Below are 26292 nucleotides of genomic sequence, written 5' to 3'. Positions count from 1 at the left end.
AAAACTGCAAAATTAGCACTCTTAAACCACTCATGACCTATTATAACCACTTTTACCAACTTCTAACACTCTTAGAATGGATTCTAGACTACTATAGACCTAAACATTTGTATATAACCCGACTTAAATTAGTTGTCAAATGTTGTACAGTAAGGTTTCAACTTAAAACAACTAAACCCTCACCTTAGAGACCAAAATTGTTCCACGAGTTTTAGCTCAGTTTTAATCAACTTAGGAACTCCAACAAGTCAGAAATGATTTAACAACATACTTTCAACCTTCCACTTCAACACATAACCTCTAATTCAAAATCTCATTATTCCATACTCCTAAAATTAAGCTTAAAACCTTCCTAAACCATACTCTTGACTCATACTCACTTAAATCTTGGATTTTTATCAATTCAAGCTATCAACAAGTTCTAATTGACCTTACAAAATGTCTCACATTGTTGTTTGTCTCTTTAGACTCATACTTCTAAAAATCAGCTATCAAAATCCCCCTTTTTATACCAACTAGTTCATGTTTCAGCCCACACCATTTCTTTTCAACACATAAACCAAATCATCACCAAACATTTAACAACATCAACACATTCAATTCAGTAATCATGCCCAACCATGATCATTCAAGCAAATAAATTTATCAAACACATTTAATACTAACATACTCATTTCAAGCATACAATTCAACATTCTTTCCACTCACATACTAATAATTATCATTTTATACTTTATAACTCAAAATTAAATAAAACATTAGTTTCTCTAACCTCAAAAAGAACTATCACAGCTCTAAGGGCACACAACAATTGCTTCAATCACAAGGAATTCTAGTAACAGCTACAAAACACAGAAGTGTGGCCAAAAAGAGTCCTTGGAACCTTGATTATCAAGAAACTAGAAGAAGATATCAAAGGACGCATGCAAGAAGAAATCACCATGCATGATCTCAACCTAAAAACGAAAAAAAAAGGAATCGGAACTTACTTGCTCTAAACCATAAACTAATCAAATAGGAATGAATATTACTCAGTTATGATCTCCTAGACACTTCCTGATGATCGTCAAATCGAGGAGATAGATTTTGTAGAGAGAAGGGAGAGAGAACTTGGAGGAAAAGTTTTAGAGAGGTAGTTAGTGTTTTAAGTAATAAGACGAGTTTAAAAAATTTTATTTATATTATTGAATTATTTTAAAATTAAAATATTCGGTCTCATTATTTTAAACACTTATCAACTCTAATACTCTATTTTCTAGATTCTTATATAATTCATTTTGATATTAATAAGTTAATATGTTGTTAGTGAATATAAATTTGAATTTAAGTCTCTTATTAAATATAATTGAGAAAAGTTAAATAAGGAATAGGATTTTAAATTTATTTTATTAAGATTTTTGGTTAAAACTATATCAACTTTTATATGAATTTGACTTATGTTTTATTGGTGTTAATATATACATTTCCTATAGGATTAATCATTTTCTTAGTCCTTATTTATGTTGAGTCCCTTTCTTATCTTATTTCTTTTTTCAATTGGGTCCCCAAAAGTGAAAATTTGAAGTGATTGACTCTCTGCCATTAAATTGGATTAACGAGATTAACTTTCAAGTGACTTGTCAATGTAAGGTGAAATACTTAAAAAACGTGACATATGTAGAGGGTCTTGGATGAAAATTGTTTAATTACAACATAAATAAAAAAGGTTTTCTGAAATCTAAAATCAAAACATCACCAAATTAGGGCTAATAAAAAGCAAATTGGGAATGAGAGAATTCATGATTTCTCATAGTAAAACTGGAAATCTATTACAACAACTTTCCACCGTCGATGCTCTGTGAAAGAGGATCCAATTGAGAAGAAAAAAAAAAAAAGAAAATAATCTATTAAAAAAAAACCTAACACAAATATTTGCTATATTTCAACATAAACCTACCTAAACAATGTGTATGATGCAATCAAATTCTAAAATAGATAAGAATTGAAGATGAATTTAAGAAAAAATATTAGACAAAAGAAGAATAAACATATTCAAATTTTAGTCTTATTTATATTTTTAAACACGTCACATTTCTCATGCCAGATTTCATATATTCCAAGAAATAATTTTAATCAGTAATGAGCATAATAATTAATTTAATTTCATAAAACACTTTCTTAAAATGAGTGAATAGTTGTTGTAGATCTTCTTGTAACATGTTTTTTACTCATTATTAATAATTGGTAAAGTTTAGAGTTTTTGGTAGTTGTGTAAAGTTATGGACGAAAGGTATGGCTCTGCACTATTATCACCGCATTTTCATACTCCAAAAACCTTAATTAACGCATTCATTTAATTAGCTTTTTAACTTTAATTTCGGCAATTTAGGTTCTTTCCTAAATTCATGGATTTTTTTTACAATGATATTTTAACAATATCTTTTATAATTTTTTTTATATAACGTGTCATTATTTTATTGTCTATTTGAATTTATATTTAAAAAATATTTAACTAATCACAAACTACCACGTATGCGTTGTCAAAAATTTGTTAAAAAAGTTGTTAAAAAGAAATTTTTCCTTTCTTTTTTCTTGTGATATGGAGTATTTTTTTTTTTTTATTATTCTCTTTCAAAAGATTAACTTTGTGAAAATTAAATATTACTTTTTCGATCAAAAGTTTAAACTTTCATCTCTCATCCCATATAAAATCAGTCTGTTTTCTAATTACAAATAGTTAAAACTCATATCTAAAGTCCTAAAACGTAAGTATTTAACTTTAGAGGCACGAGTTTGCTTAAATATCTATATAAATCCATACTATAATATATTTAAAATCTAAAGAAAATATTTTTCAATTTTTTATACATTTTCCTTGAGATCCTTGTAATCAAAGAATGGCGTGCTCCTTTATTTAGAACAATTAAATACCATACAAAAACATATATGTTAAGTGAATTAACAATAAATAAATAAATAATTTAGTATAATAAGTATTTGATATATTTTTATTATTATTATAATAAGAAGAAAACAAAAATTACGGTCTCAGTACATCAAAATTTAAATTTGTTATTACATTAAGAATTTTAAATTTATAAAATTTTAAATTTACAAAGAAAAAATAGAAATTCAATGCTAATTTCATATTATTAAAGTTAATTTTCTTCTAATAAATAGGCATGATAATTACTGTGAACTAAACACTTAATCAATTACCTCAATAATTGAGGGAGCTTAAATAAAATTAATAAATTAAAGTTTTTTACTGATGATAATTTAATTTCTTATTCTATTATTTATCTAAATGATAATTATTTTATATATCACATCAATCATATATTATTATAATTTTTCTTAAAGTTTTTAAAAATGTTTTTATCATTTAATTTTTACTGAAAATTGAAATTAATCTCTTTTTAAAATTTTAGTTCAATTTAGTTCATCAACTATAGAAATGTATAAATTTAGTCATTTTAATCACATTTTATTAAGTTTTTGACATTTCAAATGTGTTTCTCAATTAATATTCAAATGTAACATTTAAATAAAAACGTATCAAACAATATAAACAATTCAAATGTTGTCATGAAACGTCAAGTAAACTTAATAAAATTTTATTAAAAGAATTAAATCCACACATTTCTAAAATTAGGAGGGGACAAAGTTTCTAAAAATGACTAATTCCAATTTTCATTAAAAGTTAAAAAATCAAAAACATATTTAACACTTTTTTTAAAAAAAAATTGCATTGTACTAATATTGAAAGACTAACACACATTAGAAACTTTTGATTATCAAGTGACACTTAACTCTAACTCTTTCAAGCAACTCTAACTTAAATGAAAATCCTTACTAGACTAAAATATCCTCTTTTCAAACTTATGTAGTTAGTTAAAACTTTTCATGACTACTTTCATATATTTGATTAGGGTTATTAATAAAAACTTTAAGTTCCATTGTGCTTAAAGTAAATGTTCACCCGTAACTAATCATAGATTCTTCAAAAACTTGATGTCAAAATTCACCAGACAGCAAATAAATAAACAATACTTAATTCAAGTAAATCATAAAACAAGAAAAAAAAATCATAAATAGGGATGGTCAATTGAGAAACATCCTTTGAAAGGAGATAAATTATCTTAATCTCTTCCTAGTTCAAATGTATAATTAGGTCCACATCTTTTCATACTTAAGTGACCAAACTCTTATGGCAGAAGAAATTACTGCATCCTCCATCTTTTTTCTCCTCCTCCTTCACACACCACTAATCTCAACTCCAAAACTTTCACACCACCATAAAAATTCCCAATTTCAACCCCATAAGAGAGTTGCAACTTTGCCCATAATTGAATTTATTGTGCTAAAATAAGAGCTCTTTAAGGCTTGTTTAGCATGAGAATTGGCCTTTCTCAATGGGAACAAGTTTCTTTACATTTGTATATACTTTGCAATGATATATACAAATCAATTAAATGGTGACAATAGTGTGGTGTTTACAGTGTTAGGGTTGGTGGTGGTGTAGGAGGGGATGTCGGGGGCGATGAGAAAGCGGATGATGGGGTGATGTAGGGAAAGAGGAAGAGGAGGAAGAAGATGGAGGGATTGAGTAGTGGAGGAGGAGGAAGGAGGTGAATGGATGAAAAAAGACTTAAAAAAACGAAAACACAAAAAAATTCAAGATAATGACACATGACATCCACTAGACAACATTAACTTCAATTTAACCGAAGGACCAACATTTCACGATTTTAAACAAAATTGGAAATCAATTTGAGTAAAAAAAAATATTGAGAAGCAAATTAATATTTTCCTTCGATATAGGAATCAAAGTATTCATTAAACCTTAAATAAATCCAATAAAATCTTTAGTGTATACCCTTGCATACAAATCAATATTATTAAATCCATTAATATATATATATATATATATATATATATATATATATATATATATATATATATATAATAAGGTTTTAAATAATTAGAGTTTCAATTTCTCAATTTCTAATATTTACTAAACTTCACTAACACAAAAATTGTCTTTGACTTCACCTTATTTACATATGAGGTAAAAACAATAGATATAAAAATACACGATGACATTTTTGTAAATAAGTATAACGATTTTACATGAATCACTTATGAAATAATGTTAACAAGATCATTTATGTTGAACATTGAATAACTTGACGTAAATGATTTCATTTATGTCGGCCCATAAGTGGTCTAACTTAAATTTCTTCTTATATTTATATCCATAGGTTCTCTTCTTTATTCTCATTATGGAAAACCACATCAAAATGCTCTTGCGACATTGGATTTCATCTCCAATGACAAAAGGGTGGTGGTTTGGTGGTATTTTCTAACCAAGTCCTTTTCTTTAGTGACAGATCATCTTATGGAGAATACTTATGTCCAATTGGTTTTGTCTTTGAGTTTTGTTCACTAAAGTTTGCATTTTCATTTATGATTGGATTTTTTTTAAGAACTTGGTCATGACTTTGCATGAATGCCCCCCTTTTTTTTGTATACCATGTTTATTAAAATCTAAAATTGGTTCTTACCTTGGTTCATTTTTTTACCTAATAAAAAAACTATAATAAAATGGATATTTTTTTAACGTGTTTTAGTTTTTTGTGTTGTGTATCAATTGAATGATTTTTTATGAAGTTGAATAAGAGTTAGTGATTGTTAGATATCTTAGATTATTATATATGACTCTATGGCTAATTATATGGGTAAGATTCATTCTCTTTTTTATGAATTTAGTTTAATGAGGTATTGTCTTATGCTGCTACACTTGCCCTAAAAATAGAGTAATGGTCAAAGTTTTTCATGGTATTGACATTAGAGGGACTTGCTAATAAATATCAAATTAATCTCATACGTTATTTTTCCCTACATTCAATAATGCTTATAAAAGTTAAGACAAAAGTTGGACTACTTAGGAGAAGATTAAGTTGTACAGGTTTAAGGGTATTTAAGTGAATGATGAACTTTGACTTCAATGCCCTTGAATCTGGACAACTCAATCTTCTTCTTGAGTGGTTCAATCTTTGTCCTAAAGTTGACTTCTTTATTTACTAACTCTTTTTAACTTTATCAAAATTGTTCATTTGATAAGAACACACAAAGGTATAAATTTCATAAATGTTTTTTTTATTGTAATTTTTTATTGATTATAATTTTCTACGTCGATATTTGTAAAAGATTAATGTAAATTTATGTTGGAAGTGTTCGACGTAAATTTACATTAATCATTAGAAGTTTTTAACATAAATTTATGACAATTATTGATAGTGTCCAACATAAATTTGCATCTCTTATTATAATGTTGAAAGAAAAACCTTAAAAAGGTCTTTTATGTGTTGGTAGTTGTAAATCAATTTAGTTTCTCTTAATTTAATTTTTATACTCTTTAAAGGAATTATGCTGGAATTTTAGAAAGTTAAAGAAGTTCCTAACTTGTTATTAACAAACTTGATTTACAAATTAATACATCACTACATATTATTATTAATAGAGATTCATTCATTTGACATTGGTCACATAATCATTAAAATCCAAGCATGCAAGCAAAATAATAAAAAATAAATTAAGGTTTGAGAAAAAAAAATTGTTTAAAAGTAAAACTTGGTTGGGTCCAATTATCCCATATTATATCACCTTTTAATTTGTAAGTTCTAATAAAAAAATGTCTTTAGAAAATGATTTAATACCTCCATCGATCTTCGTATTTGTGTGAAAATCTCAGTTCGGTCCTCAAGTTTTGAATTGTCTCAATTAGGTCATAATTTTTGTAAAAATGCACACATTTTACCCCAACCGTTAATTGATCTCAAACGACGTTAAGTTTAGCTGACGTGGTATGCTGACGCTTAATCCCTTCTTGGTCCTCGTATTTGTGTGAAAATCTCAGTTCGGTCCTCAAGTTTTGAACTGCTCAATTGGGTCATAATTTTTGTAAAAATGCACACATTTTACCCCAATCGCTAACTGATCTCACTATGCAACAGTTATCTTCTGCTATCAGTGGAATAAATAGCTTAAAGGCTGGTGATGAACCTATAGGTTACCAAGTTGGTTCATTTGCAGAAAAGGCTGTGAGACTGATTGCACTGGTTACGCGAGTTTTCTGGTGACTTTATTTTTTGAGCCTACGAGATAATTTGTGTAAAATCCCTGATTTTCAGAGAGATGAATAAAATCCCTAATTCAAATAAACTAAATAATAGGCATTGTGCCACGTGAAACACTGCTTATTTTAAAAAATAATTCATATAATTAAATAATACACGTCAACATGTCTTCTGGTTACCACGTCAGCTAAACTTAACGTCGTTTGAGATCAGTTAATGATTGGGGGTAAAATGTGTGCATTTTTACAAAAATTATGACCCAATTGAGACAGTTCAAAACTTGAAGACCGAATTAAGATTTTCACACAAATACGAAGACCAAGGGAGGTATTAAGCCTCAGAAAATTAAAGAATTGTTAGATGATTTATATTTTGTAACAGTAGAATTTGTTTTCACTACGGAAAGAAAACTAGATTAATGAAAATTTTTACTTCAAATATTAGCTTTTCTTTAAGATTTTATAAATTTAATGAAAAATAATAAATTTCAAAATTTTATCATTGTAACTAATTCAAAAGTAAATAAACATAAACATAATTCCATGAAGTCACCGCATTTAGAAGAAAGTTAAGTAAACGACTTTAAAGAATCAAAACATTAATCAAAATGAAAAAGGTAAATAAGATAATTAAATAATATGAAAAATTAAAGTACTGATAATATAATAAATTTTATTTATTTCTTTCTTTATCAATGTCCAAGTGGTCCAAATTCTATAAGACTAAAGTTAGTAATAATTTGCATATCTCTCTTTCAATGGATGAAGACATTCTCAAAATAAAATATCGATTCTTAGAAACGACATCTTAAATTAATATAACCATAAAAAAATTAAATTATAAAAATTCAATCAAAAATATAAAATTTTAGATATCTAATAAATAAATAAATTAATAAAAATTTAATTAAAATATCTAAATTTATGTAAAAATTAAAAATTAATTAAATCGAATATTTATTTTTTTTTTCTCTCTTGATCGAGGATTTGATAGAAGTATGAAGATTTTTTATTTTATTCAATTTTATATGTCTCCTAATCTCTTTCATCATACTAGTTAAAAAATGATAAAGTATATTTAGACTCGAAACGTTAAGAATGAAAAAATAAATAAAATAAAAAGAAAAGAAATTAAATCTTTTTATTATTGTGAGTTTCTTCCGCCGCCTATAGGTGTCTCAATTATTAATAGGTTACTTGCATACACTAATGGCGTAATCAATTGTTTTTGAGAGAAGTAACTGTTTATTCTTCAGTGATGTGATGCCTTTCAAACAGTTTCCTTATTCCTTCCACCATCTTTTACATTTCTATTTTATACTGATACATTTTATTTAGGTTTAATGTTTCGATCGATTTTTGTTTTCGTCAAAAATTTTAAATAGGTTTTCTTTTTTCTGGATCTCAATTAAATTCTTACTTTCTTAAAATTAAATTAAATAAAACCTAAAATTGAATCAAATAAGACTTTCACGTCAAATTGAGATAAAGACGTTAAGAAGAATATCATGATCGTGTAATTATTTTTATTTCATTTTTTAATTAAAAAATTAAAAAATACAATTCAGTCACGTTCTTAATACCACATCATAAAAAACTACACTGTCAGCATATCGCTCTTAATGGTGTTATCTCAATTTGACGAAAAGGTCGTATTTGATTCAATTTTACATGAATAAAGACTCACATAAAAAAGAAAATGACCTATTTAAAATTTTGAACGAAAATAAAAATCTACTGAGACATTAAACCTTTTATTTATTAGTATATATATAATTTTTTTTTTCATTCGTTGTACCTAAAATTTTGAAGTAGAGATAATATGAAAATATGTTTGATCCAATATAATAAATTCATTTAGTAAATTATTATAAATTATTTTAGTTTCCATTTTATTTATTTTTGTTCGTATCAAGTATATTAATCATATACTCTACAAAATAATATAAATTATATTAATTTTTTAATTTTTATAGGTCAAATATATTTAATTGTTAAAATAAAACTACCTAAGTTTAACATTACAAAAATGATTTAAAAATTATATTTTGGTTTACCATTTTCTTCCGTTATTTATTGTATTTGAATTTTATTAAAAGAAATTCAAAATAGTAGTTACTCTTAAAAATATTCAGTCAATAACTATTATATTATAAAAGATAAAATAATTATATTATAAGGGGTTAAAACAGAAATATGAGTTATGAACACGAAAGAAAAAATATTTACATATACTTAGATTTAAATTACATAAATAAACAAATATCTAAAAATGTAATTAAGTGTTTTATATTAATTTTAATAGATTAAGGAAAAGAAATACCACATTATAGAAATAAAAGTAAACAATAACTTTGTGTGGTTATTGAAAATAATTTCAATTTTAAGTTAATTTAGATATTTTGAGAACTAATTATTGAGGCATTGTATATTTTAACACTTGTAGTTTTGGTCATGACTTGTGACAGAGATTTTAGATTTAAAAGATGTTATGCGAAGAAACTTGGTATAAAAATACAAATTATATGAGCATATAGATAACGAAGGTGGAAAAACTTTAAAATATAAATTTAAAATTTTGGTAACTATTTTTTTATTGCTTTTGACCCCTTTTTTTTTCAAATATGTTTGAATTGGCCACGCAAGCCAATCGTCTATATCTTATATGGGAAGAATAATGATGATTGGGCTTATTAGTAAATGATAAGCATTAGTATTCATTATAATTTTGACTAACCTTGAATTTGATTTGATGATCACGCGCTCAATGGCGCGTTAAATAAGGTTTTTCCGCGCACTCCATAAGACAATTTCCAAACGCAAAGGAAGAAAAGAATTTGGAAATCTCAGTGGGCAAGAAGGTTCGAACTACAATACTTAAAAAAAATGTTTGTATTTTTCTTTTTTGCAGAAACTTTTCTAATTATTTAATAAAAGAATCAATTCCTACGAAAAAAAATTGTTTTGTTTTATCTTTATTCGATGCGTGTTGGTTGAGGTATAATATAACAATATTATAGAAAAAGTTAGTTCCAAACAGTTTTTCTATTTTAAAATAAATTTAAATGTATTTTTACAACCTTCATTTGTAAGAGTATGAATTGGTTTTAAAATTTGGTAAAGTTAAAAGTAAAAAAATTGTTAATTAATATAATTTTAATTAAAGATAATTATATCTTTTTCAGTGCGTGATTTATTTAAATACTATATTCATTATTTTACATCAATAAAAAAAATATTTTTAATATCTGCGAATCGGAGTAATAAGTATTTTAATATCACTTTATAAATATGTTGGATATAAATATTATACTACTTCATCTTTGCATGTATTATCTGTAAAAACTTAAAATAATAATTTAATTTATATTATATTTAATTTAATTTAATTTAAAATAAAATTAATTTTTATTTTATTACATTAAATTTAATTAAAATTAAATTTTAATTTAGATTAATTTTATATATTTCTTTTTAATTTTATTTAAATTTTATTTTAAAAATTTATAGAAAAAATATATTTTTTAATATTTGTAAGTATCCATGGATACTCACGGGTTTAAAATACATGTAGGTTTTTTTGAAACGGGTACTCGTACGGGTGGCGAGCAGGTTGCGGATTGAATTTCCATTTTACGGGTTGGGTTGCAGATAGACAGTATCTGTATCCGACCCGACTCGTTGTCATACCTACATCCAACACTTATTGTAAGAGAAAACCTTCAAAATACATGGTTATTTTTGCCTACTTATCATATAGTTTTATATTTGTCATATCTTTTCAAGTTTGTTGCAATCATTTTGATCACACCAAAACATTTTTAGTATCTCAATACTAGTGCAAATTTGACTAATGGAAAGATGTTGTTCCAACTCTCCCAAAACCTCAACCTTATCCTTAACTTTGGATGATGGATTTCAACAATTTCAATAAATTGAAATACATATTATTCGAATTACTTGTAACTAAATTCTCTTCGTTTCATAAATAATTTGTTTGGATAAAGTAATTAAAATATCTTAGATTTAAATTTTTTCTTGTTTGGCTAAAGCATTTAATTTCTATTTTAAGCCAAACTCAACTTCACCCTCATGTTCAAGTTGAGTTAGCTCGACTTTTGATCTGGGATAACTTGTCTTGACTTCAGTCAGGATCGACTCAGCTTGATAATCAACTCAGGTAAACTCGGCTTAACATTCGACTTAGGCCAACTCGACTCAACATTAAGCTCGGGCTAACTCAGCTCGACCTTCGGTCTAGACAACTCGGCTCGACCTTCGTAAACTCGACTCTACCTTTGGCCAAGACAGACTCAGCTCGACATTCGACCTCAACTAACTGGGCTCAACCTTCGCCCGGATCGATTCGGCTTAACATTATGGCCGGATCAACTCGGTTCAACCTTCGGCCTAGGCGACTAGGCTCGACCTTTATCTTAGGCTGATTAAGCTCAATTTTTGGTCCTAAATGACTCGACTTGACTTTTGGCCCTGACCGACTTGACTCAACTTTTGGCCACAGTGACCTTTAGTCTTGACCAACTCAACTTGGCCTTCCCCCAAATTAACTCGAATTGACTCTACCTTGATCAACTCAGTTCAACCTTTAGCCTTGTCCAACTCAGCTTGACCTCTGACCTTGGTTGATTCGGCTCAACCTTCGATCCCAATTTACTCAACATGAACTTCGATCCTAGTTGACCTAGCTCGACCTTTGGTTTATGAAAATATTTGCTTGACCTTTGATTTAAGCTAAATTGGCTCGACCTTCGGTTATGCCAAATCGACATGAACCAACATGCCTTAACCTTCTAGGTGACTTGGGTAGACTTTATGGGAGTCAATTTAGCTTAACCATTGATCCAGACCTAGTCGACTTGACCTTTGGCTTTGATCGAAGGTCGACTCAAGTCAATTCAAGCTTATAATCAAGCCGAGTTTCTTAGATTAGATGTCGAGATGATTCGGCCAAACCTAAAAATTAATGTGACTCAACTTTTTGGACTTGAGCACCTTTTTCATCCTAACTAAGAAAAAATTCCACAACTTATGAAATTTCAATTTTCTTCTTTTTTTAAATAAATTTAAAATTCTATTATTTTAGTTGTTTAAACGTCTTTTTAAAAATCCTCAATTTCAATTTTTTTTTAATTTTCTTATATAAACAAGTCAATTTACTTAAAAGAATTTCAAATTCTCCAAATAAATAAATAAACTATTCTCTTAAATTTAAAGTTGTCAAAATAGGTAACCTAGCCTAGTCCAACATGGGTTGGTCACTTAGTGAGCCAACCCAACTCGGTTGATATATTAGCGAGTCAGAAAAATTCGAACCCGGCTCGACCACCACGAGTTGGTAGGTAAACGGGTTGGCTCGCTGACTCACTTAATTACAATTTTTTTAAATAAAAAAATTACAAACTTTCTATAATTCAAATTTAAGCAAATTTCACTCCCAATATTGTTGTTTAATAAATTTTGAAAATAGGAAACTTAAATAATTTTATCAAGCAAAAAAAATAATAAATATCTTTTTATAAAATTAAAATTAAATTTTAATGAAATAAAATTAGATAGGTGGGTTGGTGGGCCAACCCGGCCCACCACGGGTTCAAGCCGCATGAGCCGGGTTTAAATGAGTCGAGTTGATATCTGACCCGCATAAAAAAAAATACAATTTTTTTAAATCCACCCTAATCCGAACCCGTGGTAGATCGGATTAACCCGTGGATTGTGACCCATTTTAACAACTTTACTTAAATTATCTCGTATAAACACAACACAAAGATTTAACATACATGTTCTCAATAAATTTTCAAAAGATTGAATAATTCTCTTGAATTTTCCATTTATCTAATGATGATAAGTTAAATTGAGTCTTAATTTAATCTCCATAATCTCCTGTAATGTCTACATAAAATTAAAAGAGAACCTAAGATTTTTGTCATATACTATTCTAACAACAAGTACTCCTTCTGATTATCTCTTTGTTAAACAAATCTGTCTGTCCCTACATAGAAATCTCCAATTTTACTAGTATGAAATAAATGCTCTGTCAAATATTCCAATTAACTATAGTTCCTTACAAATGGATAATAAAATTTATATAGATGGTGTTATCGCAATTAGAATAGATATATCTAATTGTTATAAGATGTTACCTTGTCTATGGTACTTTAACTTTAAGTTCTCTTAAGTTAAACATGATAATACATATAAGTGAGTTTGTTTTGTATTTTCTTGAATATGAGTTTAATTTGTTTCATTTTTTTGTCTTTCTTTTCAATAAATTATTTCATAAAAAAATATTATTGAACTATGAAACGCTAGGTTAACTGAAATGTTATTATTTAAAATGAAACCTACCATAACTTTTATTAAAAAAATATAAAATCTTATATTATTAAATAATTAAAAACTATAATTAATAATAAATTTATTGACTTTTATTTAATTATTTTATCACATTAAATGATATAATTTCAGAAACGGATTTTGTTTAATACTAACTTAATTTTAATTATTTTTCAGTAGTTATATCTGATGCATAAGTCTCGCTGATGTTAATTTCGTGATCGTCCTCAATTAAAACCTCTTGATTCCATTTAAAAAATTGTAGTTGAGACCTTGTTTTAGAGGATGAAATGATATCCACTGAACCAACCTGACAGACACCTTTATTAAACCATAGAAATTTGATTTAAACCTACGTTTATTAATTGACTATGTAAATTTAACTATATCCGAGAAGAAGCCTCCTAGGTAACGGCGTGTTCTTATTCAGACGCGGCTGACGAAGTTGACTGTTGCCTGCCAGATTTGCTCCTACCACAGCCAGCCAAAACCAGCCTCTCACTTTCCTTACCAAATCAAACATTTCATCTTTCTTTTTAACTTGTTTTTCCACCCACAATCCTTCCTTTTCACGCTTCTCTTCTCTTTCCTTTTATTCCTTTCTTTCATTCCTTCCCCCTGTCTTCCTCATACCATCAAAACCAAACCACCTTCTTCTTCATCTTTATCTTCATCTTCTCTCTCAACAAACAAACAAATACCATTTGCCTAACACACTGGTTTTGTTTTGCCTTCTGCATCTTCCTACTTTTTCTGTTCTTGTTTTGTGTTGTTGTGCACCCATTTCAACTTTTTAAGCTTTTCCCTCTCTCTCAACTTCGTCATACCACCAAAAGACATAATAAAGACTGTAGCTTTGCTTTGACAACATCATGGTACACTACCACCGCTCTCATCAACCCAGAAAGCCTAATGCAGACTCCACCAGAGATGAAGACTCACACACCATCATCACCTTGGATTGCTCAACCTCTTCCTACTACATCAAGAGAACCAGGCCAAAGCTCTTGTCTTTTCTCCTTCTCATCACCTTCCTCTCTTGCTGCTACGTCTTCGCTCCTCTTTTCCTTCCCACCTCCTTTTCTTTCTCTCACTTTTGTAAGCAACCACCCAGCTTAATCTCTCAAGGTTTTCCTTTTTTTTTTCTTTGGCTCTGTTGTTGGTTTCTCTCTGTGCTGATCCTCTTTTCTTCTTTTCAGACTCTCCCGCTATTCCAAGTCATGGGAACTCAGATGGGGTTGATGTAAATGATTCTACTTGCTCCTCTGTTTCTGCTGGTGAGTAATATTCCTGTTCTCTGTCCTTCTAACTTGTCCTTCTTTTTGTTTGCTTGTGGTGTTTGTTTGTATTTTTACGTTGATTACCAAACATAATCATTGAAAAAGGGTAGTCCCTTTGGATTTTACTTGGTTTAGTTTATGGCTAACTAAATTCACTTGACCAAGTAATGGAATTTGTGTGTTTTACTGAAAAAGTTCGTGTTGATGATTGGTTTTAGTGATTGATTTTTTTTTAATGATAAATTTTGGAAATTTATGCTTGTTTTGTTGTTTTCTTGTTATTTTCTCCGAATAATTTTTTTTGTTCTCTTTTGGTAACGCAGGAACTATTTGCTGTGATAGAAGTGGTTTTCGTTCTGATGTCTGTGTGATGAAAGGTGATGTAAGAACACACTCTGCTTCGTCTTCGATATTACTCTACAATCGGAGGAGCAGCGATAATGTTTCTGTTGGAGAGGAACTCCAACATGAAAAGATCAAGCCATATACTCGAAAATGGGAGACGAGTGTTATGAAGACCATTGATGAATTGAACCTTATCTCAAAGAAGGTAAATGATGTTGGTGGCTGCGATGTCCAACACGATGTTCCAGCAGTGTTCTTCTCTAATGGGGGCTACACTGGCAATGTTTATCATGAATTCAATGATGGAATCATACCCTTGTACATTACTTCACAGCATTTCAAGAAGAAGGTCGTGTTTGTGATTCTTGAATATCATAGTTGGTGGATCATGAAGTACGGGGACATTCTTTCTCAGCTGTCTGATTTTCCACCAATTGATTTTAGAGGAGACAATAGAACTCATTGCTTTCCAGAAGCCATAGTTGGTCTCAGAATCCATGATGAGCTAACTGTGGATTCTGCATTGATGAAGGGTAACAAGAGCATCGTTGATTTTAGAAACCTTTTGGACCAAGCTTATTGGCCTAGGATCAGGGGTTTGATTCAGAAGGAGGAAAGAAAAGCACAAGAGAAATCATCAGAAACCTCTGAACAACAGTATATTGAGCAACAAGTGCAAGAAAATCCAATGAAAAAGCCAAAGTTGGTTATTCTTTCTAGAAGTGGGTCAAGAGCCATAACCAATGAGAATTTGTTGGTGAAGATGGCTAAGGAAATTGGGTTTATGGTGAAAGTCTTAAAACCAGACAGCACAACAGAAATGGCCAAGATTTATAGGACTCTTAATGCAAGTGATGTCATGATTGGTGTTCATGGAGCAGCAATGACTCATTTTATGTTTTTGAGACCTGGCTCTGTGTTTATACAAGTTGTTCCTCTTGGAACCACATGGGCAGCAGAAACTTATTACGGAGAACCTGCAAAGAAGCTTGGCTTGAAATACATTGGTTATGAAATTCATCCTAGAGAGAGCACTTTATATGAGAAATATGATAAAAATGATCCCATTCTAAGAGACCCCACAAGCATTAACAAGAAGGGGTGGGAATACACAAAAAAGATCTATCTTGACAGCCAAAATGTCATATTAGACCTCGGAAGATTCAGAAAAAGGTTGCATCGAGCTTATAACTATACACTCTCCAAATCAAAACTCAATCTTCAGCACCAACCATTGTGATTTTCAATGGTTTCATCAACCATATTCATTCTTTAATGTGTAAAGTAGTTTATTTTTTTTTCTAAAAGTATTGATCATACTTATCAAGGCAACCTGCAAAGTTCATAGTGCGACCTGCTGTGTACAGCAAGCATATAGAAATGTATACCAAGATATGTAAGTAAAAGCTATAATTTGTGATTCCCTCACTTTTGTGCGAAAAAAGTTTTTCTAAACATTGGTCACTTCACATTCAATCATCCAGTGGTGGTTTTAAATGTTAATGTTGACGATACCAAAATTTCTAGTGTGAGAATCTTTTGGTTTCTAACACTCTTGTGGGTTCCAAATATTTTTTTTTTATCAGATACAATCAAGTCTTAAGATGTACCTTTTTCTTGTGATTTATAAAATTCAAACACGTCATGTTCTCAAAGTTAAAATCTTTTGGAGATAACATAGAAAAAGAGCAGAGGGAAATCCAAGAAAGCTAATACCAGCAGTGCAAAGCTGCCACCTGTTTGATAGAGTTAACATCCAACCCTGCCACGTACGGATGGAACCTAAAATTGTGACAAAAAATAGTATTGTTTTTCTTAATTTCTAAGGCTAATTATCTGACACGTTCATTTATGAAGAGGATATGTTATGTAATAATGTGTATCTAATGATTCAAAGTTGAAGGTGACAATGTTTGAAGCGTTACAGAAGTGCATCACATCACAGGTATATGTACCAGTAACAAGGAACTATGTTGTTCTTGAAAAACAGTTGTGTATGGTGGCAACGTTATACCCTACGTAGTTGCGTTTGAGCACGTGATGATTCTTCTGTTGTTGCAGCCATTATTAGATCTCAGCATGGAAACTCCATTGTGGACATGTGACATGTTGAGTAGATTCAGTGGGGACCACTAACGGTAATAAACTATGCTGGGGCAGCTCAAAACATGCATTGTTTGTTGCTACACTATTGATATAAAAAACACATTTTTATACTATAATTTGTATTAAAATAACTAATATATGAATTTGGAGGTTTAACTATGTCTTTTAGTCAGGTGATTTGGAACAGATTTTAGTTCAATGATTTGTAATTTCACTGATTTTTCTCAATATTTTACTAAGGCAAAGTATCAGGGTTTAATCACAATTGTAGCGCGTTTTACCAAATCTTTTTTTAATGTATTTCCGAGAGAAATTATTATAGGCAAAAGCAGTGATACAAAAGTCAACGAGTGATCAGCCCTTCCTTCTCTTCCGCATCTTAGATTTGCAAAACCCTACTCCAATTTTTACATACACCTTTTCTGTAAAAAAAAAAAATGAAATGATTATAAGGATTAATTATGAAATTATGAATGAATTGATGTAAATGGAATTATTCTAATACCTTTTCCTGTGAAATTATGGTGGGAGAATCCAAATGTAATTCATAACACAAGTATAATATTTCGTGAAAGAACAAAGGATATTTGGATATAGTGCAATTTCATAAAATGCTTAATATAATTTACTCCTTTGTTTCTCTGTCTCTAATCCTACCTTTTCCTACAACAAATAATAAAAACCATTCAGAAAAATTAGGTTGTCCATGGTCCATTTTTTTAGTTTTCTATCTTCTAGAGGGAAAAATGACTAAACTTGTCATGTTATCACATGATAGACCTCTCTACTCAAAGACTCCACCATGTGGGCAACTGGAATTGGGCTCCAAACTACGTACAAAACTTTCCCACCATACTATGATGTCTCAATTATTACCATTTACGTTCATAAACGGTGTTCTGAGTTCATGATGTGATCAAGGCCACCACTTGTTGCTAGAGTAAAGAAGAACTAAAGACATGCATGAGTTTGAAAAAATTTTAATTTCACTTTTTGAATTTCTTGATTTTTTGTAATTACAAGAAAGACACTTTGGAAAAAGACTTAAAAGATAAATACTTAGAGACATTCTTTACACTGTTGTTAACTTGATCATGAAACCAAAACTCTCCCACCAAAGTGGAAGCTTGTTCTAAACTATGTCAGAAAAGTTGGTATGCTTCAAGTCGAAGCAGCACTGTCACTGATCTACAGCCACCGTTTTGAAGTCTTGGTGCCTGAATGAGGATTTGGAGGAGGAGTTCTTGCATTTGTCTCCTTGTCGTCATCTTCATATATGACACAAAACTATTGTCTTAGTATTTTGAATAACAACAACATGGATATGAATGTAAAATAGCAGTTCTATAGGTTTAACTTACATGCTGCTACTGGCTTTCCTCCAAGTGAAGATCTACGTGAGTTGTTTGGCAGTGGTGCTTGAATCCCTGTTAGAGATTGCCTTCTCTTCGTTTTCTCTACAGATGAAATTGGTGATTTTACATTATTTGTATAGCCAGTGCCCCTGATGGGTGATTTTACATTATTTCTATAGCCAGTACCCTTGATGGGTGACTTCACTTCAACTTGTTGGCTCCTGCATATTTTCACAGAGGAAGAAGATTGTGCACCATCATTAAAACGCTAGATTTAAGGTCACATATGGATAATCTTCATAAACACTTTCAGAAAAGAAAAATAAGAAACTAAAAGAATTAAACTTCTCCATAAGTTAAGATCAATATACAGTTGACTTCTTATAGAAAACTTCTCATATAAGTTAACAGTTAGAACACACCTCTTATCAGGGCCATTGATCAGTTTTCCAATTGTTCTCAAGGATCTTCTTATTTGGGATCCTTTGCCATTTGTGCTACCCATCACCTTAGAGGCATGGACATCATTTCCATCCCGAACTGGTGGTTCAGGTGTTTGAGGTAGTTTAATAGGATGAACTTGCATGCCATCATTTAATTTTATCAATCTCGTTTGATAGGAAATGCTTGTAGGACTTCGAGGGGTTTTGGCATGCAACTCTGACTTGGAATTGCCACTGCTGAACTGGCCATTTAGTTTTGATACGGCCTCTACATCCTGCATTGGGCGGTATTTCTGCATAGATACTGGCTCATACTGTAGACCATCTTTCTTGATAGATTTTGGACCTTCCAAACTTAATCTTCTGGAACGAGGTAACAAAAGTGGTGATTTAACTCCACTTTTATCCTCTCGATTCACAGATTTATCGGGGCAGTTCTCAATGCTAAGTCTCCGAGAGGGCAATGGAGTTTTCTCTGATGGAGTGTACGGCTCTCTATTTCTTTGGAACATTCTCTGAGCGTCCTTGGTTGCCAATGCAATCTTAAGGTTCTCAACCTATTCATGTGAAATAAAGGAAAACTCAACCACTTTGACTTCATTTGATTTTAGAACAGAGTGACTCTCAACACTTCAACTCTTTCATATTTCAATGATACTAGTGAGGTCTAATTCTCAGGCTTTAGAAAAGTTAGGTCAGAGTATGCATAGAAGTTACAAAATGTTTGTGCCACAAAGTTACATTCTAACCTGTTCTTTAAGTTGCATAACCTCACTGCTTTCTTTGTTCAAACGGGCTGCCCCCAGTTCCACAGTCGAAACCCTCTGAGCAAACTTTAAAGTACTCACTGTTTCACCAAAGGAATCTGCTTCCGGACTCACATGAGCAAACATCAATGTTTTTGCATGTCCACCTAATGCAAAATTTGCAACAGAAAATGCATTACTAACAAACATTCAGTCATGGTTATAAAAATAAAGTAGAGTCTGCAAAGTTTTTCTGTGACATCCTCTAACCCTACAATTGGAATTCTAAAATAGAGAAAAAGCTGGAATTGGAAGACAGAATGAAAATGATATGATATTAGCATGCACCTAAGGAATCTTGCAAAAGAAGAGTGAGTTTGCTGTTCCTGTAAGGTATGTGAGAATTCTTTTGAGCCAGGGCTGTGATCACATCTCCCAAACAGGAAAGAGATTTGTTAATAAATTGTGCTTCCTTTAGTCTTTCCCCTGTAACTTCAGACTTGTCTACTCGTTCACTTCCAGCTAGGTCTACCAAGTGCAAGCAACTGCGAATGGAGTTCCCAGATGTATCTTTGCCATGAACATGCACAGTAAGTACACTGAGACACGTTGATCAGCCTTATCAGTGCCTCAAACAACCCTAGATAATATATATGTGTGTGTGTGTATTTATGTATATATAAGAAAAGCACAAATTCACCTGTGAGAACGACTACTCCTGTTGTTCATTGCAGTCGAACTGACAGAGCGATTAACCTCACCAAGTTTCATGAGGGTCATAACATCAGTTGTAGACTTCACAGGGCGCAATTTAGCATCTGGAAGGCTAAATCCGTCGTCATTGCAGCTCCGGATTTCTAATTTAAGTTTTAGTTAAGGAGAAAATTTGTTTACAAATATTAAGATCAACAGACTATAAATAAAACCTGCTCTCGCTTATTTCTTTAGAACAGTGCGAAAATGTATGGAATAATGAATATGAAAAGGATATTTGTTGTCAGATTTGTCTTCTGCAAGTAGATCTCTAACTTGTTCATTGTAAATCTCAACCATTTGAACATAAATGTCATAATTTATGATGTCATTCCTTTCATTAGACATTTGAAACAGATCTTTAAGAGCCAGATAATTGATTCCCATATCCTTAAATGTTCCACTTGATGGACCACTCTGCAGCAAAAAAGAAATATATTGAATCATCTAGGTTTTCAGTCTGCAAATATAATGAACAGTCGTTGCATGTTCTAGCATTGACAAGTGACCAGGATAGTAATGCAATATTAGTTTATTTCCTATCTGAAATGCAATTTTCATATTGGTTTTCTTCTTTTATAATCAATTTAAACTAACACATCAATGATGGTACTGAAGCAGAATGATATTCAGTATCTTACCATGGTGTGAGTCTTTCCAGATCCAGTTTGACCATAAGCAAAAATACAAACATTGTATCCATCCATCACAGATCTAATCAATGGTTGAGTATCCTTGTAAACCTCATCTGAGTACAAATCGGTAAATTTCAACAAAGAGATCGTAAAAGAAAAAGGCAGTCACATTGGTTCAAAATACTATTGGTTTATGGAACTATACCTTGGCCAGCTGTTGGACCAAAAACACGATTAAACTGAAAAAGTTTCCTTCCATCTTTCAGTGTTTTTGATGGATCTAAAATGAATAGAGAACCATCTTCCCCAATGAAATCAACAATATTCCTTGATTCAGCCCGGAATGATGGCCTGATTCTGCAGTAAACTCGAATATTACCTGAGTTCAAAACTAGCTTATTGTCACGAATACACAAAAATAAAGTGACATTATACATTAAAAATAATCAAAACTAAGTGTATTTCAACCTTTCAAATCTTGGACCATATTGTATAGTTTCCTATTCTCTTCTACTACTCTGTGATATCCAATAGCTTTAGTTGACATCTCCTGTATTTGACTTCCTGCATTCATGAAGCAACATAACACAGGACTCTTAACATAGTTTTCAGAAGCAAATGTCATTTTGTATAGACAGGTACAGAATAGAAATTCACCTCTTAAAACACTGATACATTTCTTTAATCTGACCATCTTCTCATTAATTTTTATTTTCTAGAAAGTCACCCCACCTACCCCAAAAGCTAAGTACCAGAAAAAATTAAGTTTAAAATCATTGGGATATACAGTGATTGATGTTTGTCTCATTAACTCAAGAAACATACATTCCCTTTTATAGTGAGGAGATGTAGCCATTGAAAGTAAGCAAAGAAAAGCAATTAAGTCGTATTTTGCCAACGATGAGGTTTTAGAAAAAACTGGAAAGTTAATGGTTATTCATACCAATGTCATCAAAAAATCCTTGAAACTGTGACTGCATCTCTTCAAACTCTTTCTTAATTTTCAACTTCAAAGCCTTGAGATCCTGAAAAAAGAAATTTAAACACCTCAACAAAAGTAGTAGACCCGATCTGTGTTTCTAACAAAGATTTATCTCAGTACGATCCCTTTAGGTTCTACTTGGAACAGAATATCACAAATAACCAGATTTCTACGACCTGGCACAAAAAGGACAATTGTCTTCATATTTCCCAAATCACTAGGGAACAAGTTTATTACACCAAATATCACTCTCGTTTATTGCATATCTATTGTGCTGAATGTGATGCTTCCCCTCTTCTTTACTCTTGAAATTAAATTAAGATTTATCGTAACCAGCATACGTGCAACAGAAAGCAACTGCAGTTTCAGTGAGACAAAAAAGACAAATAAAGAGTAGCTAGGCACAGTATTTTGCAATAACCTTGTCAGTTGTTTTATCTGTTTGTTAAACTGTAATTTAGCCCTCCTACACCGAGCGTAGTTCTAAATTCTGATTTCTAATTAAAATAACTTCAATTCGTTGCTTAAAGTGAAAACAAGCTATACAAATGCATACCACTAGTTCTTTTTCCTGCATGTTTAAAAGATGTTCCTGGTTGCACTTGCATTTTCCGGGACATGCTTGGCAACGCTGTACAAATTGCAAATTGGGCAAATTAGAATCCAAAATTGAGATAAATTATACCCAGTTCATTAGAAAATTGATGATTTAAATGTTGTGGTAAACAATTCTTTTTTATGGGATAAAATTTGGTAAGCCACATTAACATGTCAAACTATGATAATCATTTTAATTCTTTCCTTTGAACATATTATTCACTGCTACTCTATGTTTTAACCATCATTTGTAACTATTCTAATATGAAATATATTACAAAAAAGAAAAGGTACCTTAGAATTGTCAGGATCAGATAAAGCAGGTACCTTAGAATTGCCAGGATCAGATAAAGCAGCTGATTGTGTAGATGTGGAAAGAAGTGATAACCCCTCTTCTTTAACAAAATCCTTCAGAAGCAATGGCAATTACATTAGATCAAGAATAATAGCGAAAGCTGAGGCAAAGAAAATATTGACAATAAACCATGATATCATCAATGTTCGTTTCAGAATCTTGCAAAGTTTAATATAATTGAATGCTATGCTAGAAAGACAATATCCTTATTCAGTTGTCCTTTAACACGACTTCAGGTTGGCAGCCAATAGTGGTAAGTTCTATGAAACAGGATAAAGTCATTATGACCACAATATTCGCCCTTTGGCTTAGAAACCAAGTATAATTGTTTGCAATTGTTTATCTTAACCCCCCACAAAATTTCAGCAAGAAGGATGGGACCAACAATACTCATCAAGAACCAGCATACATTGGATTTACTCAAACTAACCTCACGCAACCTTGTAGTTGGCTGTTCCCCATTACAACATGCCATTATCTGATTAAAAACCTTTATTGGATCCTGCAGTATTTGAAAGAAATTAGGTGGTAGATAGAACACTTCAGTATGTTAATTTTAAGAAAAATGCCAACAAGCGCACCAAATAAGAATTCAAAAATATAAAGTATAAAATATTAAACAAAAAAGTAAAACCCTTCAAATTTTTATCTCTTAAAGGATATGCTTTCATTAGAAACTTTTCATTTTTCAGATTCCTCAAAAGGTGTTGTTTAGGCATTTGCTGACTGAATCCCACTTTCAATTAGACTTAGGTGTTCATATGATTACTAATTACCTCTACCAGGTGTTCTTTACGGAGAGAAGCAATGATGTTTCCATCAATATTTTCTTTGGCATCTAACATACGGTCAACCAGTTGCTTGGCAAGTAATTCCACAATTTCTGCTGTGCATCAAGTAACAGTAGTAGCAAGGAAATTACAATTATTCAAGTACATAGCAGAATACAAAGACAGTTTATCAAAGTCCAAATTAAAAAACGAATAAGAATCAAAACAAAATATAGTTTCTTTTTGTCATAAAGTAGCACAACATTTTCTTTTTTTCATTATAGCAAGAGATGAATAATATGTTAGAGTTAAGAGGAAAGAGTAATCCCTCTGATTTTCATTACCCAGGTAAAAAAAAAAAAAAACCCAGTCTTTTTTTCATTGAGTAAGCTTTGAAAAATTCCAATCACTCGATCATGTAATTAATTTCTTTCTCAAACAAAATTTATATATCAACAATTGATTGTTGAAGAAAATTTAGAAAGAGCATATTAAGAGTCATCATCATTCCAAACTGATTTTCCTCTTAAGTGATGGCAACAGGCAAACTCTGGTAGCTTGCATTATCCTGTGAAGCTTGCTTTCAGCTCTCAGATGCAAATCAGATCATATAAATATATTAACAAGATTAAGGGATTAATTAAACCTTCTCTATTCGAAAAATTACTCTCAACCGGAGGCATCTTTTCCATTGTGGCAGTTAAATCCAAGTGCCTACAAGCATCAGAGGGTAGTGCACCTGCAGCTCTTGAATGCATTCTCATAGGTAAAGGAGATTTTATGCATTTGTTGTATCCATTCTGATTGTTCATCTGCTTCAACTCTTGAAACGATTTAAGTGCCAAAATGCAATCGACCACTTTGGCTGCCGATCCCATCTCTAGTGTATCCTGAAAATAAATAACCAACATACTTGTTCATACATCTATAATCAAACATTATAACACTATGCAAATTTACTGATAAAAATACTTTTCCTTCTCTTTTTAGATTACACCAATTGCACATAGCTGCATACATCAAAATAAGCACTGCGCGTGAATTATTCGGAAGTGCGAGTGGAAAATGTGAAAGCCATAAAAAGAAAACATACCCTTTCAAGATCAGAAGCTTCAAAAGCCGGAAGATTTAATTCCTCCATTGCAACAAGAAAGTTGCGCAAATTTACAAAATACTGATAGGCGGGCAATGGCTGAGAATCCCAGGTAAGTGATTGTGAAGGCATTTGATTATCCACAACCACAACCTTAAAAAAACATCATCAAAAAGGGGTTTAAGCATTTTGAGGGGAGAAGAAAAAGAGAGAGTAAAAATGAAAAACTCAAACTTCCCAATTTGAACCTGATACCAATTGACCACTCAGTTAAATATACCATAGCTTTTTATTTGAATATACAATAAATAAACATAAATCGTATTAAGGATTGTAATGTAGTACTTTAGGCACTGCTCCTGGATGAATCTTGTTAATGGCATTGCAAAGAATCAAACCATTTCTCAAGCAAGAAATGAGTTCTCTCTCTGAAGGCTGGCTCGGTATACCAAGAGGACCCACTTGGCTTTCTAGCCATTGAGTTGCCTTATAGCGTCTGCAAGCTGCATAATTCATTGTAACATTCCTTCAGACAATTCAATACCAAAGGAGCATGGAAACGAAGATTTTTTTTTTTTAAATAGAAGGTTTTTCTTCATTAGTAATCATCATCAAGTAAACATCTTGGAACACAAACAAGAACAAGAGTGAACTCTTGGCTAAGGAAATCACAAACTGACCCGCTTCTTCAGCTTTTCTTGAAGCCATGTTGAAATCACGAGTCTTATCTATCGTAGCATCCCCCATGATTAATAAAAAAGAAACCCAAAAACCCGGTTCCTGCAAGGCTTTAAGAAATGAGAGTGAAAACCAAAATGATCACACAAAAGAAGCACAACCCAAGATGGCCCTTTTAGTTTGTTCCTAAAACCAAAACACATGCATACCCAAGTTGAAGAGAACCCCAAAAAATGATCTTTTTTATGCGGGTCTTTTGCAAAGGATTCAAAAAGAAAGAACCCAGAAAAGTGAGCAGAGTAGAAGAGTGGTTGTTTTCTGGAGTTAGAATGGGGTTTTTGCTTTGGTTCGGGGTTAGCTTTGAGTGCCGAGTCTCAGCTACGGAATCGTAACGTTAACTTAGATTTTGAATTCAAATTGGTCACGCTTTTGGGTCCACTTATCGATTACTTTCCGTCCGTTTAGCATACTGAGTCAACTTATCCAACGGTGCATATATTTTCTTATGGAATTACTCGAAATCAGGGCAAAATGTTTGCGCGTATATTATAAAAGGTAATAAAATCTTATATATACGTGTTTTCGGGTTAAATTAGTCAAATAAATTAATGATTTTAATATTTTTTTCTGTATTATAAAGTTTGTAACTATTAATTTTAAAATGTGGTAATAATTTACTC

At 31.1% G+C, this 26292-nt stretch overlaps 2 protein-coding genes across 5 annotated transcripts; one reads left to right on the top strand and one right to left on the bottom strand.

Moving 5' to 3' along the window:
- Positions 1-13844: 13844 nt before the first annotated feature.
- On the top strand, positions 13845-16575 carry LOC106757715. The gene is made up of 3 exons (XM_014640473.2): positions 13845-14572; positions 14674-14751; positions 15078-16575. The coding sequence occupies exons 1-3, from the start codon at positions 14347-14349 to the stop codon at positions 16337-16339; spliced, it is 1566 nt and encodes a 521-aa protein (XP_014495959.1). The 5' UTR covers positions 13845-14346; the 3' UTR covers positions 16340-16575.
- Positions 16576-18169: 1594 nt separating this feature from the next.
- LOC106757714 (kinesin-like protein KIN-14L) lies at positions 18170-25971 on the bottom strand. 4 transcript variants are annotated; one of them, XM_022779149.1, is made up of 20 exons: positions 25822-25971; positions 25615-25722; positions 25280-25437; positions 24935-25087; positions 24488-24731; positions 23848-23957; positions 23502-23573; positions 23011-23124; positions 22676-22750; positions 22081-22162; positions 21606-21701; positions 21343-21516; positions 21144-21250; positions 20741-20919; positions 20450-20611; positions 20098-20348; positions 19753-19916; positions 18983-19560; positions 18567-18781; positions 18170-18473 (listed from the first exon to the last, which is right to left on the bottom strand). In XM_022779149.1, the coding sequence occupies exons 2-20, from the start codon at positions 25679-25681 to the stop codon at positions 18394-18396; spliced, it is 3081 nt and encodes a 1026-aa protein (XP_022634870.1). In that variant the 5' UTR covers positions 25682-25722; positions 25822-25971; the 3' UTR covers positions 18170-18393. The 4 variants fall into 4 exon arrangements, with proteins under 4 accessions (XP_022634870.1, XP_014495957.1, XP_014495958.1 ...); XM_014640471.2 differs by having other exon boundaries at positions 25615-25714; XM_014640472.2 differs by having other exon boundaries at positions 23044-23124; positions 25615-25971.
- Positions 25972-26292: the final 321 nt, after the last annotated feature.

The sequence above is a fragment of the Vigna radiata genome, chromosome 3, assembly GCF_000741045.1.
Source record: "Vigna radiata var. radiata cultivar VC1973A chromosome 3, Vradiata_ver6, whole genome shotgun sequence".
NCBI lineage: Eukaryota > Viridiplantae > Streptophyta > Magnoliopsida > Fabales > Fabaceae > Vigna > Vigna radiata.
This window is presented reverse-complemented; position numbering and strand designations above follow the sequence as displayed.